Source organism: Anopheles darlingi, chromosome 3 (assembly GCF_943734745.1).
Source record: "Anopheles darlingi chromosome 3, idAnoDarlMG_H_01, whole genome shotgun sequence".
NCBI lineage: Eukaryota > Metazoa > Arthropoda > Insecta > Diptera > Culicidae > Anopheles > Anopheles darlingi.
Window position 1 is genome coordinate 22,088,967 of NC_064875.1, and position 16,301 is coordinate 22,105,267.

The window sequence follows — 16,301 nt, forward strand, 5'->3', positions numbered from 1 at the left end:
ATATTTCACTATTTAGCTACACACGTATGTACTTCTCGGGCTGCATTCCACAACGCCCTTTTCCCCCGCAGCTCTAAACAAACGTGGCCACACACGTGTAGCGAGAGCACTACACACCCATGGATTCCACAGGACGTAGGGAGATTTATTTAATTTTCCCCATCCCAAAACAAGCGTCCTGAACGGTAGCGATGGTTAAGAATTTCACCAATTTCATTTTATTAGTTCGTTTTAAGGTAGATTAATTAATTTTCCTTGTACGGTCACACATGCCCCGCTCCCGCGTACGCTCTACAGCGATACATAAATTATGTTGATTGTTTTCTGCCAACCAACTGCCAAGTGACGGACACGGTTCGTATTTTGCGTTCGAATTCGTTCCGGTCATAAAACATACCCGGACACCTCTGTGTTCTGTTTCGTCCATTCGTGTGTATCCGTGTGCGCACGAACCTAAACGACAAGGATATTTGCATCCTTGTCGAGAAGAAGTCCTATATTGGTTTGGAACACATCGTTTCACGGGGTTCAACGCAATTGTTCCGAACCTCCGAAAGCCCGGCGAATGGACGCACCTTTTCGGGAGGCTCTCTAAGTGGTCAGCTTTGAGACTGATCAGCATGCATGAGGTATGCTGATTGCCCGGCGGCCTCTTCCTGTTGCACATTCCCGGGAGCCACACACACACACACACACACACACATGTGTGTTCTCGATTTGGGCAGCGAATCGGAATAAAACCATTCTCCAGAAAAAAAAGGAAAAGGAAAGAAAAGGATCTTCGGAATAAAAATGTAAAGGAGTCACCTTACATTCTATTCCCATGCTTTAGCGTTGCTGTTGTTGTTGTTGTTGTTGTTCACCACGAGGTCACGCACCACGTGAAGGAAGACGCGAAAAGGAGCAAGGCTGGATCCTTGTATGGCTGGCAGGGAGAGAGGCCAAAGTGGGGCCGTACAAGGGGCCGATTTGTGGCCAATGGATATCCGTTTACCTTTTGCTGTGAAGTGCGTGTGACAAGCGGACTCTAAATAAATGCAAAATACCCAGCGCCGCACAATGGAGCGCTGGGTTGGAAAATATTTACTCACAACCATGCCCAACAAGTACGTCACCGAGAAGATAAAGAACGAAAAAGGGACCATCCCCTCACCGGAGAGTGCGGTTGATTGCGTCCAGCGCACATGTGCGCGAACTACACACCACACGCTAGGTCTACCACCGTATGAGTTGTGGACGTGGAGGAACTGGGGAGGAATCCCTTGACGTACCAAGGAGCCACAGCACTCCCCACCACAATAGTTGAGTTTGAGGCACTCCAGGACCGAATTCTTCAGGAATGTGAAGGCGACATTCCTTTCTTGGTCCTTTATGCTGTCAGAAAGGCGAGAAAGGAAGCGAAATGGCCTGAACGCATAATCCGGCTTACCGGAAATCGATCGGCATTTGCGGGCAGCATGAACGATGCCGGGAATCGAAGTCCGGGCGGTGAAAGGGACACTTCAGCTAAAGAAGCTCCCTGCCGGGGTGGTGGGAGGAGTGAACGGAATTGACGAGGTAAAAGAAGGTAGATCCTGGGATCGAGTGCGGTTGGTCGAAAAGTTGGGTAGCTGGTTAGCTGGTTTGGTTTCTGTTGGTAAGCTGTTGTTCGCGTCAACAAGGTAAAACCGTTGTACTACAAGAAGATTGGTGAATTGATACCCCGCCGGGTGGTAGGGTGCGATGTGAGTGTCGACCAAAAAAAGGAGAGCGTAAAGAAAAAAACACGAAAGAATGGATGTCTCGCTTGGGAAATGGTTCGAGTGTGTAGTAATGGCTCGAGTAGGTCCTAATGTGATAGTACTATTAGTGTAATTGTAGTTATCCTTTTCGGATAGCATTGAATGGATTGAATGTAGTGGAAACGGAACAACCAGACGTCTATTCATTGCTAATATTTTGAGTCTATCGCACCGGGCATACCGGGATATACTATACTTTCGCTCAAGGTATTACAAGAAGGAAATGTGAAATTATTGAATTTGAAGAAGAAAGTTATTAAAATGAATTTTTCATGTTGTATTCTTCGTTAAAATAACTAACTTAAAAACAAACTTGATTATAAAAAATGCTAATTGTGAAAGATGCATGTAAAATTCGTGTATGGTAGTTTAATTTGTTTCTGCGTTTAACAACGTAAGTGGAAATATGAGCTAATCATATCCGAGGACAATACATTGCAGAAGAAATTCAAAAAGATGTAGATCATGGAGAGAGTAAAAGAAGGTTTTAAGAATGGTTACTTATATAGATACTATCTGTCACTTATGACACTGATGTTATGCATAAAAAGTTCAGTGCAGAATGACAATCGAAAGTATTTCAAACATTTATGATATGCAGCAAATTTTAAAAAGTTCTAATGTCTGCAATCCTGACATTAACCGAATTAACTATAGAAAAGCATTTTTGTTTGGTTTCAGATGAAAGGCATATTTCAATTTCATATTTGCTTGTCCAATTTAATCTTCCATAATGCGAAGAATAAAACAAAAAGCGTAATCAAATGAAATGCGCCTCCAATCGAATATTTTGTACCGAGGATTACGGATTCAAAAACAGATATACCAAGGTCACAATTACATTTCTTTTATTCGTTGCTAAAGTTGGCGCATTTTAAACACTCTTCTCACTTCATCATTAGTTACAAATTCAATCGGCCCCCCTCCCCGCCATCGGAAAACCTTGCTCGTTTGTTCCTAGTCGAGCCGGTGTCGACAATTTAATCCGATCTGCTGGTACAACAATTGATTTCTAATTTTCAAAAAATCGTTATACCATCGAGCGATCGATAGCGTGGCGCCCAGCCAGGCCCATCAATGCCACTTTAATCACTTTCCAATTTGTTACAATCATCTTTGCAGCTCTCGTTCCTCCTCAAGCTCCCCCGACGTCGTTCCATTATGAATGCCTCCCGAAGACCGTTCTGCTTGCGTTCTGCATAGAAAATGTGCTTCGTCGAAAATTCCGTGACGCACCTTGTGCCGAACGCGTGGCCTGGCACCACGGCAATCACGTCACCGCCAGCGTGTTACAGCGCCAACCAGCTAACCCACACACGCACCATTCATGGCAGCAGTGGCAGTGACTCCATTTTGAACAAAATCCCTCCGTAAACAACATACACACACACACACACCCCAACAATGGCCAGGACGCAGCGTTGAGCCGTAATTTAATTTGCTGTCAGCGCTTTAAACAACGCGCGGGACCCCGCGGGAGTGAAGACTCATTTTCCGTCAAACAAACGCAACAAAACGTGGGACGTAGAGAGAGAGAGCGAGTGTTGATAAAATGGGTTCAAATTTACGCTGCCTGGGGGAGCAGTGGAGGAGGGCGAACGTTTTTCCCGAATTTCCCCCATCGTGAACCACCCGAAATACTCCCCAACACGCTCGTCCTTGCCTTGGTGTCCTTCCCCTCGGATGGCCACTGTAACGGAGAGCGAGTCACCCAGATCGCACCACCAGATCGGGGGTGGTGGCATGAGGTTAATGAAGGGGAATGGAAGGGAGGACGGGGTTTTCCATTTTCCTAGCCCGGGCTGGAAAATTCGCTCTCTTCAAACCAAACCAATTATCGTATTGTTGGTCGTCGTCGTCGTCGTCGTCGTCAACGACGCTGCGCGCTGTCCTTCACCGCACGCCCGTAGTTCAGGGGCGGTGATCCTTGAGAAGGAGTGAGCGCGTCGTACAACTCTCTCTCTCTCTCTCTCTCTCTCTCTCTCTCTCTCTCTCCCTCTCGCTTTTGCTCGCAATGAGCCTTCGGGGGGAAGGTCCTTCCGTCCACCTTCTCCGTGCGTTTGCGGAATGAGATTAAAATATCAAAATGTGCCTTGGGATACGTTTTGTGCTGCGAAGCAGAGGCAGAGAGACGCAGAAAATGAACCAAAGTACACCCACTGCATCCCACTGCTGTACCATCCCCGCTCCGCACTCCACCGAAAACAGGACTAAAACGACGCGACGAGTACCAGTGCAATACACACGCACGCTTGGTTGGTGGGCGTAATGGGGAAAATGGGAAAATTGGGAGCCAACTCGGTACATAACGTCGTCATCAGGCTAAACACACTACACTCAACTCGCGCTGGTGGTGCTGCTGCTGCTGGAAAATCGAATGTTGTAGCACACAGCACACACAGACACACGTACACAAATACAAAGTAAATTTGAGTTCGTATTTGGAATTTGGTTCGGGCTTGGTTTTGCGCATGATCATACCATCCACCGCCATCCACCTTCGACTATAGTCGCCGCAGTGAGCAGGGGCCACTTTTGGAGCGGATGGCAAGGATGAGAAGGAGCATGAGCTTGGTCCGGGGATTTGGGTGTTAGGTAAATGGAAAATTAGGTAATTTTCTGGCTTGCGTCTCGTGAGTGGATCACGTAGTACGTTGCGATGATCGACTAATTTCGTCTCGAATCGACGGACAACCGATAGAGTGATGGTGAGTTTCTACTTTCCATGAATTTCTGCTACACCAATACTTACCAGGTAAACAGGCGCCACCACCACCGCCAAACGTTGACTTCAAGTGGGTAAAGTCTGTTGGTAAACGGGAAAGCAGGAGAATTAGATAATATCAAAAAGTGTCTTTTATCAATTCAAGTAGTAGATGAAGTTATGACAGCTATGGAAAGATCCTGTTTATGATAAAAGTTGACGAAAAATCAAGTTGCAAGGTGAAAGAGTAATCATCATTCATCTAACCTGACAGTGTCATAGTAGGTATCTCATATGGCAGTAGGCCTAGAAAGTCTACTACGATACTGTCATGAACGTCGGAATACGAGTGATTCCATGTTTGCTCCTTAACATTGTTAAATAAACTTGTTTTAACTTCTTTTTACTGCATTGTGCTGTGCTAATGTAGAATTTTCTGCTGATTTTCTAAGTAGTTTCTGAGAAGTTTGCAATGGACAGTAGCGCGCTAAAATACGATTAGTTGGTGGCTCATGCTATCGTGGTGTGTGTTTAGAAAGTGTTGTAGAACGTTATTGATAATGAGCATTTTTAACAAATGAACTATAGGTGCCATTCTTTTGATACAGAACAACAGAACTTCAAAATATTTTTCGCCGTTTATGTCACAATGCTTTTATGCGTTTATTTAATTCATTCCAGAGGTACAGTTAAAGTGTTCCATTGTTTGTCAGGCCAGGCATGAAAATCATCTAAAGCATTGGCATACCAACGATAGTGCCAATCAATGTGCCTCCGTGATACCACGCAGAGCAACGGGATAATGCATTTACTCGGCTCGCAGATTTTCCCGCTTGGCCATTGGCATTGTTTTGCTAAACACACATTAGGCCCGTAACGCTTTCTGTGGGCGAATTTGAGAAGCTTAATTCGTTGGAAGCGATCGGTAATAGAATACTAATCAATAGAATAACCCCCCTAAAATACCTATTCCGGTGCATCCCGACCGATTGTCGCCGTTCCCTGCTCTGCAACAGAACACAAAAGAATTGTCGAGTGGAGTGGCCGATTTTAAGAATGAAGACATTGCTGTGCGAACGCACAAGGCGATTAACGGCGGCCTGGCCAAAATGCCTGGCGAAGAAAGCGAAGAAAGAAAGCGGCGAGTCCTGAGGTTGGTTAGAGGTGTAGAAAGTTGCGGTGAAAGAAAGCGATAGTCGCCGTGTTATGTGCACAAGACGTTGCTGGCAACGGTACTGCAACGGACGCCGTCCGCTGGCATCAAATATCCTCGAGGGATCCTTGGCAAGGATGGTTAGAGCTATTGAAGTGATTTATCTCGGTGCTCCGTAATATCGGCAGCAGCAGCAGCAACCGCATCGAATATCATCTTCCAATCAAGCAATTAGGCAGAACCATTGAAATCGGATCGAATTACTCCAGGAACAGTACACAAGGAAAAAGGGCAAGGGAACAGGGAAGGAGATGCGAATCTTTCTTTTGCCAGGAACCAGGATGTGCCCCGGACCGGAATGCCGTTTGACGTTTTGGCTAAAGTGTCACGCGGGAAGGAATGCGTGAATGCGGGTTCGTGTATGTGAAGATATTTAACTCTTTTCACCATCCCCGTTCCGGGGAAGCTTCCATTGAGGGGAGTTGAATTGAGAATCGACGTAGCTAGGCCGCTGTTGTCTACCGGAAGCTCGGTATTAAATAGGCCGCCTCCAGTGAACCTTTTTTACCCCGTTGAATTCGGATCTTCGTTTTTGGAGGGTGTTGCTAGTGTTAGCAAATATTGTGATGCGTGAAGGCAGCTACCAGCGTGTCACAGCAAATGACGCCCACCGGAACTCTGCGGTGCAGAACCCCAAAAGGAAATGTCTGATCAAGTTCATCGTTTTCTGGTTTGTTCCCTACTGTGCCTTGCAATTCTTTTGGTAGAATTTCCAAATTTAAGCGAATTCTATCAACCAGTACTTTGTTTCTAAGCTTCTGAACACCTATTACTAGTACCACAGAATGTCCAGGATGTTAATGAACTTATAGTAAGTAGTTTTTGATTTCAGCAGTGCTCATACCTCACTACTATCAAGATGCCGTCACCAGGACCCACAGCTCTGCCACAACATCACGTTCGTGACATATTCGTTGGTCCAGTGATTTACATACTCTCGGTAATCATGCTTGTTGTGGTGATTCCAAACCAAAAGATGAGAAGAAAAAAAACAAAACTCCTCCTAACCGCCCCTTCACCAGGTCGCTACTAATTAGTTAACTTTGCCTTTGCCCCTCCTGCAGCACTTGCTTAATTGAATTTGATCCAGACCAATTCGTTTGTTGGGCGATTTGTTGCTCAGTTTACGAGGTCACGCATAAATCACCAGTGATGCCACATACAAATTTGTATCCGTAACGCCGTAAAAGGGACTTCCACCCAGCACTGTGTGTGCCCTTCCCGGAGCGCTTTCCAGGGCGCTTCTAGAGTCTCCCGGTAGTATCGCATGATTGCGCATGTCAACTACTACTGCTGGTACTGCTGCTGCTGCTGATGCTACTGATGTTAGTGCTGGCTGATATAGTACATCAGAGTAGCAAAAACCCTCCCCCGGAAACTGGCTGCTCTGCGGTCTGAGTTGTGTTATTTATCCTACTTCAATGCCCTCTGTGCCCGCGTGACGCTCGCACTGGCGGTACTCAGCAGATTCCAACCGAGATGATGGCTCCCCGGACCTGACCATCCGTCCGGTCGACCAAGCCCGGAGCGCCCCGGGTTTGGTAAAATCGATTTTCTCCCGGCAGCATAACTTATCCCGGAGCCGGCGCTGGCTCCGGGTATAAATTACTTGCCAATTCAATTCCGGAAGCAGAACGGTGGTTATCTTCTCCCCTTTTTGCCAGTGTCCGGGTTGTCCGGGTTGTGTGGTGTGGTGTGGCTAGTAGTGGCTCTGCAGTCTATTTGCAGCCAAAGTTATCTACTTTTGGTCCGGGAACTGTCGATGCTGGGCTGGGCGCATGGAAAAGGACCTCGTTCGTAAAGTTAGATGCCGGTTTTTCCGATTATTTCGCCGGCGCCGGCTGCAGGTTTGTTGTCCATAGTTAGGAGTTGCCGAGAATGATTCCTGATATTTTGTGTATTAAGGGATTTCTTACGAATATTTCGAACACTACGTGGATCCAGTATGAGGAATTGAAGGTATACGCCGCATTTCCTTCAAAACCGGTGTCCGTATCCGACTCTCGAATCGATAGCTGGCTTCACGCTGTAGGTCTTGTATACTCCAATTTTCAAGCTTTTCCAGAAACTGCGAAGCATTTGCAAAGCATAGTACCTCGCCTAACCACTGACACTACGACGAACGAGCAGAACCATGGAGACACACACGGGGCATCGGCTACGGATCGGAAAATCCAATTACGCGTTTGTCGATTTCCATTTCCTCGCATCATCATCAGCATCATCGCCATCAGGCTAGGTTGGGTTCGGCGTCAGTCAGTAGCAGCAGCACCACCACCACCATCACCTCCACTTCCAGTTGAATCCAGTTCCAGTCTGTCCGCCATGGCAGCTCCACAAAACGTGGACTGGTCCACTGCTGGCGAGTCAAATTGGTGTGGCCACGTGCCAATGTTGTCCGGTAAAAGAGCGACGTCCATCGCTCCGCATCCACACCGAGAATCTAGCTACTATCCCAAAGGAAACCCCCTCCCCCGGGTGGAGTGGGCTTTTTGTTTTTAGCTTATCGATTGATCAGACTGTAGCCCGGTTTGGTTTGGATGCTAGCATGCTTCCGACAGGCAGCAGAGCGGCAGCAGTGGAGTCGCACGCGCTGTGGCAGGAACGAAGCGTTCTTGAGCATTTCCAACTGTCATCGGACGGGGGGTTTGGGCATTTCGTGGAATGGCCGCTCTTGACGCTACGGGTTCGCCAGCATTTTCGCTCACGCATTTCGAAGAACTACCACTCAACGGAAAAACCTTCCCTCGGTTCTCGCACTGCCTGCGCTAAATCCGGAGTGCGTGTAGACGCAGACGCAGACGCACGGTTTGCGCGCTCCGTGGTCTTTACCTACCACGTAGCACCGCGCAACCACAGCGTCAGCATGGCTGGAGTAGGTAATTTGATGCTTTCGACGAGGCGCCAGCCAAACTCCCAAACCGAGAACTCAATACCCCGATGATCCCGGGAAGGCGAGGCAGCAGTTCGACACATCTCAAGACGCTCAGTCCCCCCTGTGCTCTGACTCAGGGCTATCGGATCGCACACGGGCTGTATTATTTTAATGCCAGTCAACGACGGCCGCCGCCATCGCCGCCTGTCAACACATACGAGACGGTGTGAGTCGTCGTGAGTGGAAGAAGAGGCGCGGAAAGAACTATCTTCCAACCTATCAACTACTTACCGAGCCAAGTGATCCACTTAAGGCGTTTGGGGTGTTTTGGGTGCGGCGTGGGATCCGCAGGAAGTTTCGAAGAGGATTGCCGAAGTTTCCCAGAAGAACAAACCCAGTGCACGCCCAGCGTGTATCGACGCCAAACGGAGAACCAGCATCAAAAGGGAAGCAATGATCCTTCGCCTTCGATCTACCTTGGACAACCCATTAGGAGTGTAGCGCCTCAAGTACGATCTCAATCGGCTGGACTATTTCGAGCGTACTCGCGTTCTTCACTCAATCAATGCCGGTCGGTCAATTATTGGAGAAAAATGTGGTCTTCTGTCTATACCACGGAGTAACATCAAAACATGCGCTGGAGCCGCCATGGCCATTAGAGAAAGTTTATTGGACTTCCCGGGCGACTCGTTTAACGTCATCATTCACCGACGTCAACTGTGACGCTCACTGGTCGCAACTTTGCTCCTGCAACTTTGGTGGTCCTGCGGTGGACGGCGTCTCGCCGGTGTCTCAATTGCTCATGAACTCCACCAGAGTCATGTCTGCGATGGGCCGTCCTTTGATGAAAGGCAGGCAGCCTGCCTGCCTCTCGGTACGCTATTTCCATAATTTCCTTTTCGGGCATAATCAAATCATCTCGATTCGCGCGCAATCCGTACCCCGGTCCTGGATGGTTCCAGGAGCCGCAGTATCTTGATGGCAAAATTGCCAATTCATGTTTTATTCACCACTTCCGGGAGCTGATTATGGAGCAATGGGGGCATGGATTTGCCATGCGGAGTGGAAGCTGAAACGATACTCGAGCTCCTCATTAAAATTAGCATACAACCAAACGAGCCGCAGTTGGGTTAGGGAAAATCGATGCAGCGTTTCGAGAATGGGAAGGAATTCCAAAAGCATAGACGACGCGCGTCTGTACTACCCGGGGCACACAATTCCATTTTCCGGACTTCTGCTCTCCGTCACCTCGAGAAACTGAGGAAGAAAGCCGTCAGTGCTCTTTTACGTCCATTGCGCCACGTGATTGCACTATTCACTCCTAGACTCCTGTGAACGACTTCGCGTCTTTGCTTCGGGTAAAGGCAAACTGTTTGATCTACGTGCAAACACACCCGGGCTATATCCGACGAGGATGTTGGAGCAGTGGTGCATTGTTTGGCTATGGAGCGACGACGAGAGCAGACGACCAAAGCGTCGAGCGACAAATGACGAGCACCCTCCGATTGTGTCGCGTTTGTTCTGTAGACGTTTCCTTGGGATTGCGGATCATCCAAAGGCTGCTGGTGCTGGTCTGACGCTTTCCCTTGCCATCTAGCCAGCCACAGCATCGCCAACGGCATCGATCCGAAGCAGGTCGCATTGTGTAAGTCACCTTACCGTGCCGTTTCCTTTACCTTGCGATCAGCGCGATTCTCTCGGTGATTCGCGTTCGGTTTTCATTTTGCACCAGGTTCAGCCGGTAATTGAAGTTGCGACCATCAACGGCGACAACAACGACTCCAATCTGAGGGTGAATCGTCGGCTATCCTTTCTACGCTCCTTTCCATCAGCAGCAGCAGCAACAGCAGCAGCGATGTGTACTCTAACAGCGCACCCAGCAGCCACAGGAGAGGGTTATTTGAACGAGGGAAAAGCAATGGCAATGCACTATTCGCATGATGATGATGATGATGCACAGCTTCTCGCGAAGAAGGAAGAATGACAAATACACTTGGTGCTACACCGGGCGGAAGATAGCGAAGCGGCACAATCGAAGACTCAAAGCGGATTCCTAGAAATAAAGTGGAAGACGTGCGCCATCGAGAAGTGGTGCATAGAGCTGTTCTTAAGTCGAGCTGTTGTGCAGAGAAGTACGACGCACACAACTCGCCAACAATTGCGCATTGTGGTGCGTCGGTCTTCGGATGATTGGAGAAGTTGCAGCCGGAACCACTTTCAAGTCGATTGAGTTGGATTGATTTTCACTTTTGGTTTTGTATGCCTGAGAAACAGTCAAGTGGACTAGATAGATGAAGAGAGAGTAGAAAAGGATCGAATCGATGGATGCTGACTATCGTTGGAGATTTTTCAAATTACTAAGCTGTGGTCCTTGTGACTCGCTCTATGGATGCCAATTACAATACAAGAAAGTACTATACTCTGACTTCAGTTATTCACAACCAATACGATGTACAAGGGAATGTCATCAAAAATTTCTGTGTCAATTTGGGCATGGACATCTCTTCTGCTCGTTTCGCTAAACAACGAAATGCCTTTTTTTTTGACAGACAAAGCAGGCCAAACGAGCAAGCGCCTTTGATAGTTCAACGCAACGTAACGAGCAGCGAAGTAGAACAGCTCCAAAAGGCCTTCTTTGGTAACTTTCTCATAGCTACTCGCCCTACCAGCATCAGCAGCACCATCAATGGCAGCGACGAAGCCATTGCTGTTTGAATTGCGCAAGACAGCAACCAACTCACCAACACACAGGAGCGAGCTGAATCGTACGGCGGGAAGGCAGAAGAAGAAGGTCTGGCATAATTTGCCAGCCATCCAGCATGGGGACGGTGCGCTGCGTGTAATATGCCCGTCGTACATAAGCCCGATTCGACGAGGATTCACAAGCATCCCTCCGTTTTCCCCTCCGACAAGTATCCTACGGCGAACCCTAATAAATGACCTCACGAGCGTGCGCGCTCTCCTCGGGCTTATTCGCGTCGTTTCTTAGTGTTTCGCCTTCGCGGAATGATGGGGGGGTAGAGATTTGAATATCGCCACTCACACAGACAGACGCTAGCACACACCACACACACCACTCTAAACGAACACGCGATAATAAAAGGACAAATAGAAGGGGCCGCCTGCTGGCCGGCATTTTTGTTTCGGCACGACGGTGGTTGCCATGTTTGAAAGGGCAACCAAATGGTCGCCGCGGCTGAGCCGAGTGGCCAAGTGGAGTGCTACTGCTGCTGCTGCTCCGGGCACGCAATTCAGGCGTCTCTATGTAACCTATACGGTCGGTGGCGTAAATGTGCATATACCGGCCGGCCGTAAGCATGATGGCGTGCCCTGGTTCCGTCGTCGTCAGCCGAGACATCGCGAGTGATTGCGAGATGCAGTAGTTGCCGGTCGTACCGGGGCAGAGTGAGTGCACTACCGTGTGCACTCGGTTCTGGTATGTTGGAGAAATATAATTGCCGCAGCAACGGCCTCAGCCCCTCGTGACCGCCGGGACCGTTTGTATTAGGCAGTGTGCATCGGAGTCGTCGTCGTCGTCGTCGTCGTCGTCGTCGTCGTCGTCGTCGTCGTCGTCGTCGTCGTCGTCCGTCAGTCTAGTGCACCTTTCTGGTCGCGCCTCTTTTGTGTTTGTGTTTGTGTGTGTCCTCTTGATTGCGGTTCGCGGGATGGATTCGAGCGAATTTCCAACCTTCGACCGTGGCCAAGCAAATGGCCGCATCGGAGTTATGGAGCTCGGGGCGAGGCTTCACCGGAAGCGGTGTCATTTGTGCCTCCGGAGTACTGCCTGGATCTCCGGTAGCAGCCGGCGACTGTGTGTGTGTGTGTGCATATCTTCGGTAAGCTAATTTCCTTGGACACCGCTTGCCATACCGACGCCAACGCCGGGCAGGAAATATCATTCAGCAGGCTGCTGCAAAGCCACTGGCATCGCTTCCGGTACAGGGCGAGATGGAAGACAGAGAGAAAGAGAGATACGGAGATACTACTACAGGATGGATGGCTAGTTTCGAGGATTTAATTTGTTGTCTCAACCACGGACTAAATGAATGGCTTTAGGCGGCAGAAGAAAAAGAAGGAACTTTTGCCACGAATGACGACATCTTTTCTGTAGGGCATGTATTGCGACATACAACGGGATAAGAAGTACAGCAGTTCGTTTTTTTTTTTACATATATAATGACGGGCGAGCCGTATGTTTAAGCAGTTCGTTAGTTATGGGTATCTTTCATTCGAAATGTGCACGAGAGATACTTATTTCGAACCAAGTAAGCGTGACTTTGTACACTATAGTGTGAGTTTCAGTTGTCACATTCTTCATAATACCAACCATAATCTGCACTGTGCAGATAAGGAATCTGTTGTAATCTCCTACAACTATCAGCAGTATAATAAGTAGAAATGGATTGTTTTCCTGATATAAATGCTTCACTCTCGCTAGACATTTCATCATCATCATTTCAAATCAGTTTGTCCCCGGAAAATTTCAAGAGCAATTTGATTAGTGTTCATCGATTGGTTTGGGAGTTTAATCATTGTTTGCGCATTACAATCAATCCAGAAAATAAAGCGTGTAATGCATACTCCCAGTAGTCCGCGATATAAATATAAATACACCCGCGCGAAACAATATTGCGAGTCCTGTTGACGCCACTCGTGTCAACTGATTGGACAACAAACGGGAGCTTAATGCAACAAGCTTCCAGCTTTCACCCTGCCCTGATAGCCAGCTGGCGGAGGCTAGCCAGTTATTTCCATTTCCCTCATTGAATCAAAACCAATCGATTGCAATCAATAACGCCGGCGTGTGCGTTACCCCTTTGGGACCGATTGGTCACAATGAGAACGGTCGATTAAATTGATGTAGCAAAACGAATCAAACTTATGGCACTGCAGTGAGGTCTGGGATTGATATTATGACATACGGGAAGCAGATCGCAAAAGGGTTTGATAGCAAAACTGTTTGATTTAGTTAGAGATTAGGGGATTGTGCTGATAGAGTGACTGGGGGTTTAATGTTTGAGGTATTTAAAGCAGATAGCCAAAATAGCTCAATCATGTATAATTATCAGCGCAAAGTCGAATTAACACAGAAACATACGTATTGTTCACTGGTCAGGAGCCATAAATAATGTGATTTCGGGTTGTAGGTTAAATAAAATCATTTCGATTAAATAAAAAGCAAATTATAATTTAACCTTACAAACTAAGTTTGGGTTAGAATACTATTTAATAACATTTTTACACTCGTGAACTTATGCGCATATCTCTTGAATTGCTTTGTTATTTAATGTTAGATTGATTACATAAATTGATTGATAAATTACATAAAGCACAGAATTAGGTGTGTTGATACACATGCTAAAAAAAGCGAAGAATATCACTGGAAAATATGAGAGAAGAGGAATTAAGAGTAACTTGCAGTAAGTATCTTGCAGTAGTAAGGCAATCTAATTAGTTTACTGTTATAGATGATATGCTTTTATAGAATATCTGCAGGAACCGAACGTTTAACTGTAATGTATGTTAACCAAATGAAGACATGACATGAAGAGTGAGATACATATTCCATAGGTGATAAAAAATATTTATAATCGTTATAAGATTGATGGCCATCACATATGGCATCAATAATCCGTATGTATCATATTTTCAAGCGTCAGCGTATCATACAGACAAACCATACACTTTTTATTGCTATTGAGTATAATTGAGTAACAAAGTGCAATACGTAACAGAAACTTTTCGAACATCGGATTAAGGAAGTAACGAAGAGAACACTTGAATATTACATTAAGGGTTATCTTGTTGATTGAAAACAAGACAGATTAAGGCACTATTCGAGAAGCGTCAATGCTAAGGGTCACACAAACATGATAACTCAACCAAATTTAACCAACCAAAATAAACCTTGTAAACTCGATAGACTATCTTCTTTGGTGCAAAATTTTGTAGATGAGACTATCTAACGAACAGTTGCGAAAAAGCGTAGTAGAATATTTAAGTTTTAGTTGAAACTTTAAAGTTTTATGCCGAGGGATTAATTTAATTCCCCAGAAACGGCAAAAGGTTATAGCAAACCAGGGCCAATATGTAGTTGAGAGAGATTGGTTGGATGAATACTATTCCGAAAGCTGTAAATATTTTTTTATCATGCAACATGGGCACAATAAATAAGTCCGATGTATAATTAATATCTAATAATGATCATCAGCATGGCTGATCATAAACCTTCATCAAGTCACTGACCGACCCAACCGACATCAAACATTGGGCTTTACAATCAATTATTCGCTACCCGAAAAGCGTAAATCGGTGATTTCGGTGAGAACAGAACGATAGTTAAGGTACAAATAACCTATTAAGTAAGAATCTTCCATCAAAATGGAGTAGCACGGAATCATTTATACGCGCTGCGTGTTCGCATTTCCTCGCCGCGCCCAGAAAAAATGAACGCTACCTCATTTTACCAAACCACCGGCAGGCTATAGCAACTAGCATCGAAGGACCAAAACGAACCAACCAAAACTAACAAACAGCGACCGAGCGGACGAGCGAGGTTAAGGAAGGACACTGGAAACAATGGGGATTTCCAGGCGGACCTTCTGGCCGATAGGTCGATAGGTCGATGGAAAGTGAGATTATTAAACATTTAACGAAGGTGGTTTCGTCCCTCCATGGTCCGTTGTTCCATGTTTCAGGGAACCACCACTGCGGTGTGGAACGATTTGTTTAATCCACTCCCTCCCCCAAAAAGGAACCGAAGGACAGCTCACGAAAATCGACCGTAAATGGCATGGTGCGGAAGCTACTGTTGCTTCCGAAAACTCGAAATGCCGGCACCAGCGTCCTGGTGCGCATGTGCCGGCCGTCGTTGAGGTGGCCGAAAAAGAGGGAAATAAAAAGAACAACCCATCGGCCCCAACTCCACGGCACGGTGAATGTACGGGTTTTGTTCGAAGGTTACGGTATGGCCTCCAACCCGGATGGTTGGTATGGAATCGTTTTCCAAGTCCATAAGTTAGTGACAAGGGACAAGTGCTCGCGGCGTGTTTTTGTGTGTGTGTGTGCAACGCACTCGGCATAGCTTCTAATGAAATAAATTCAAACGGCAAACGAGGCGAGGGAACGCCACTACCGGTGCCACTACCGGTGCCACTGCGAGATGCGTAAAATGTCCTCCCAATCGGTGGTTTGTGTCTAATAAAAGGGACACAGAAGTAGACAAACTTGTCGTGAATATTTTATACTGCCCGAGCTGGCCCTATTGCCGCGTGCCGAGGCACTGGAGTGTGCGTACGGGCGGTGTTAGGTGGCGTTTGCATGATTTGGGAAACATTTGTGTTTAGTGTGATCCTATTCCCTTGGCCCATTTCCAGATAAATACGATACCTTTAACCTAGATAGCTCGCTCACCATTCCCCATTCGGGCTTCAGTTTCTTCTGAAGCCGTTGATGGGTATTTGCGGAAAGAATGGCGATTCTATGGAAATTTAGCATATAAATCAATTTGCTCTCGCAAGACACTCGCATATAGGAGAGCACATTGTGAGAACGGCCAGCGGCAACAGAATCGTAAATTTTCCGTTTTGGCAAGATGCGCGCATCCTCGGGTGCGACCGGACCTGGTTGGTCAATCAGTAGCGGTGCGTACGAGAGAAAACAATTTGGAATGGTTTAAAAAGAAAGGTTACAGGTCAACAATTATCCGTTCAAAAGCAGAACATCGTT

At 46.9% G+C, this 16,301-nt stretch overlaps 1 protein-coding gene across 1 annotated transcript in view; it reads right to left on the reverse strand.

The window, feature by feature from the left end:
• The window catches only part of LOC125953701 (homeobox protein unc-4 homolog), a 47,521-nt gene that overhangs the window by 20,654 nt on the left and 10,566 nt on the right, over nt 1-16,301 (reverse strand). The window contains exon 3 of the mRNA XM_049683420.1: nt 4,534-4,587. Within this exon, the coding sequence (XP_049539377.1) occupies nt 4,534-4,587 (54 nt within the window). The remainder of the gene's footprint in view (nt 1-4,533; nt 4,588-16,301) is intronic.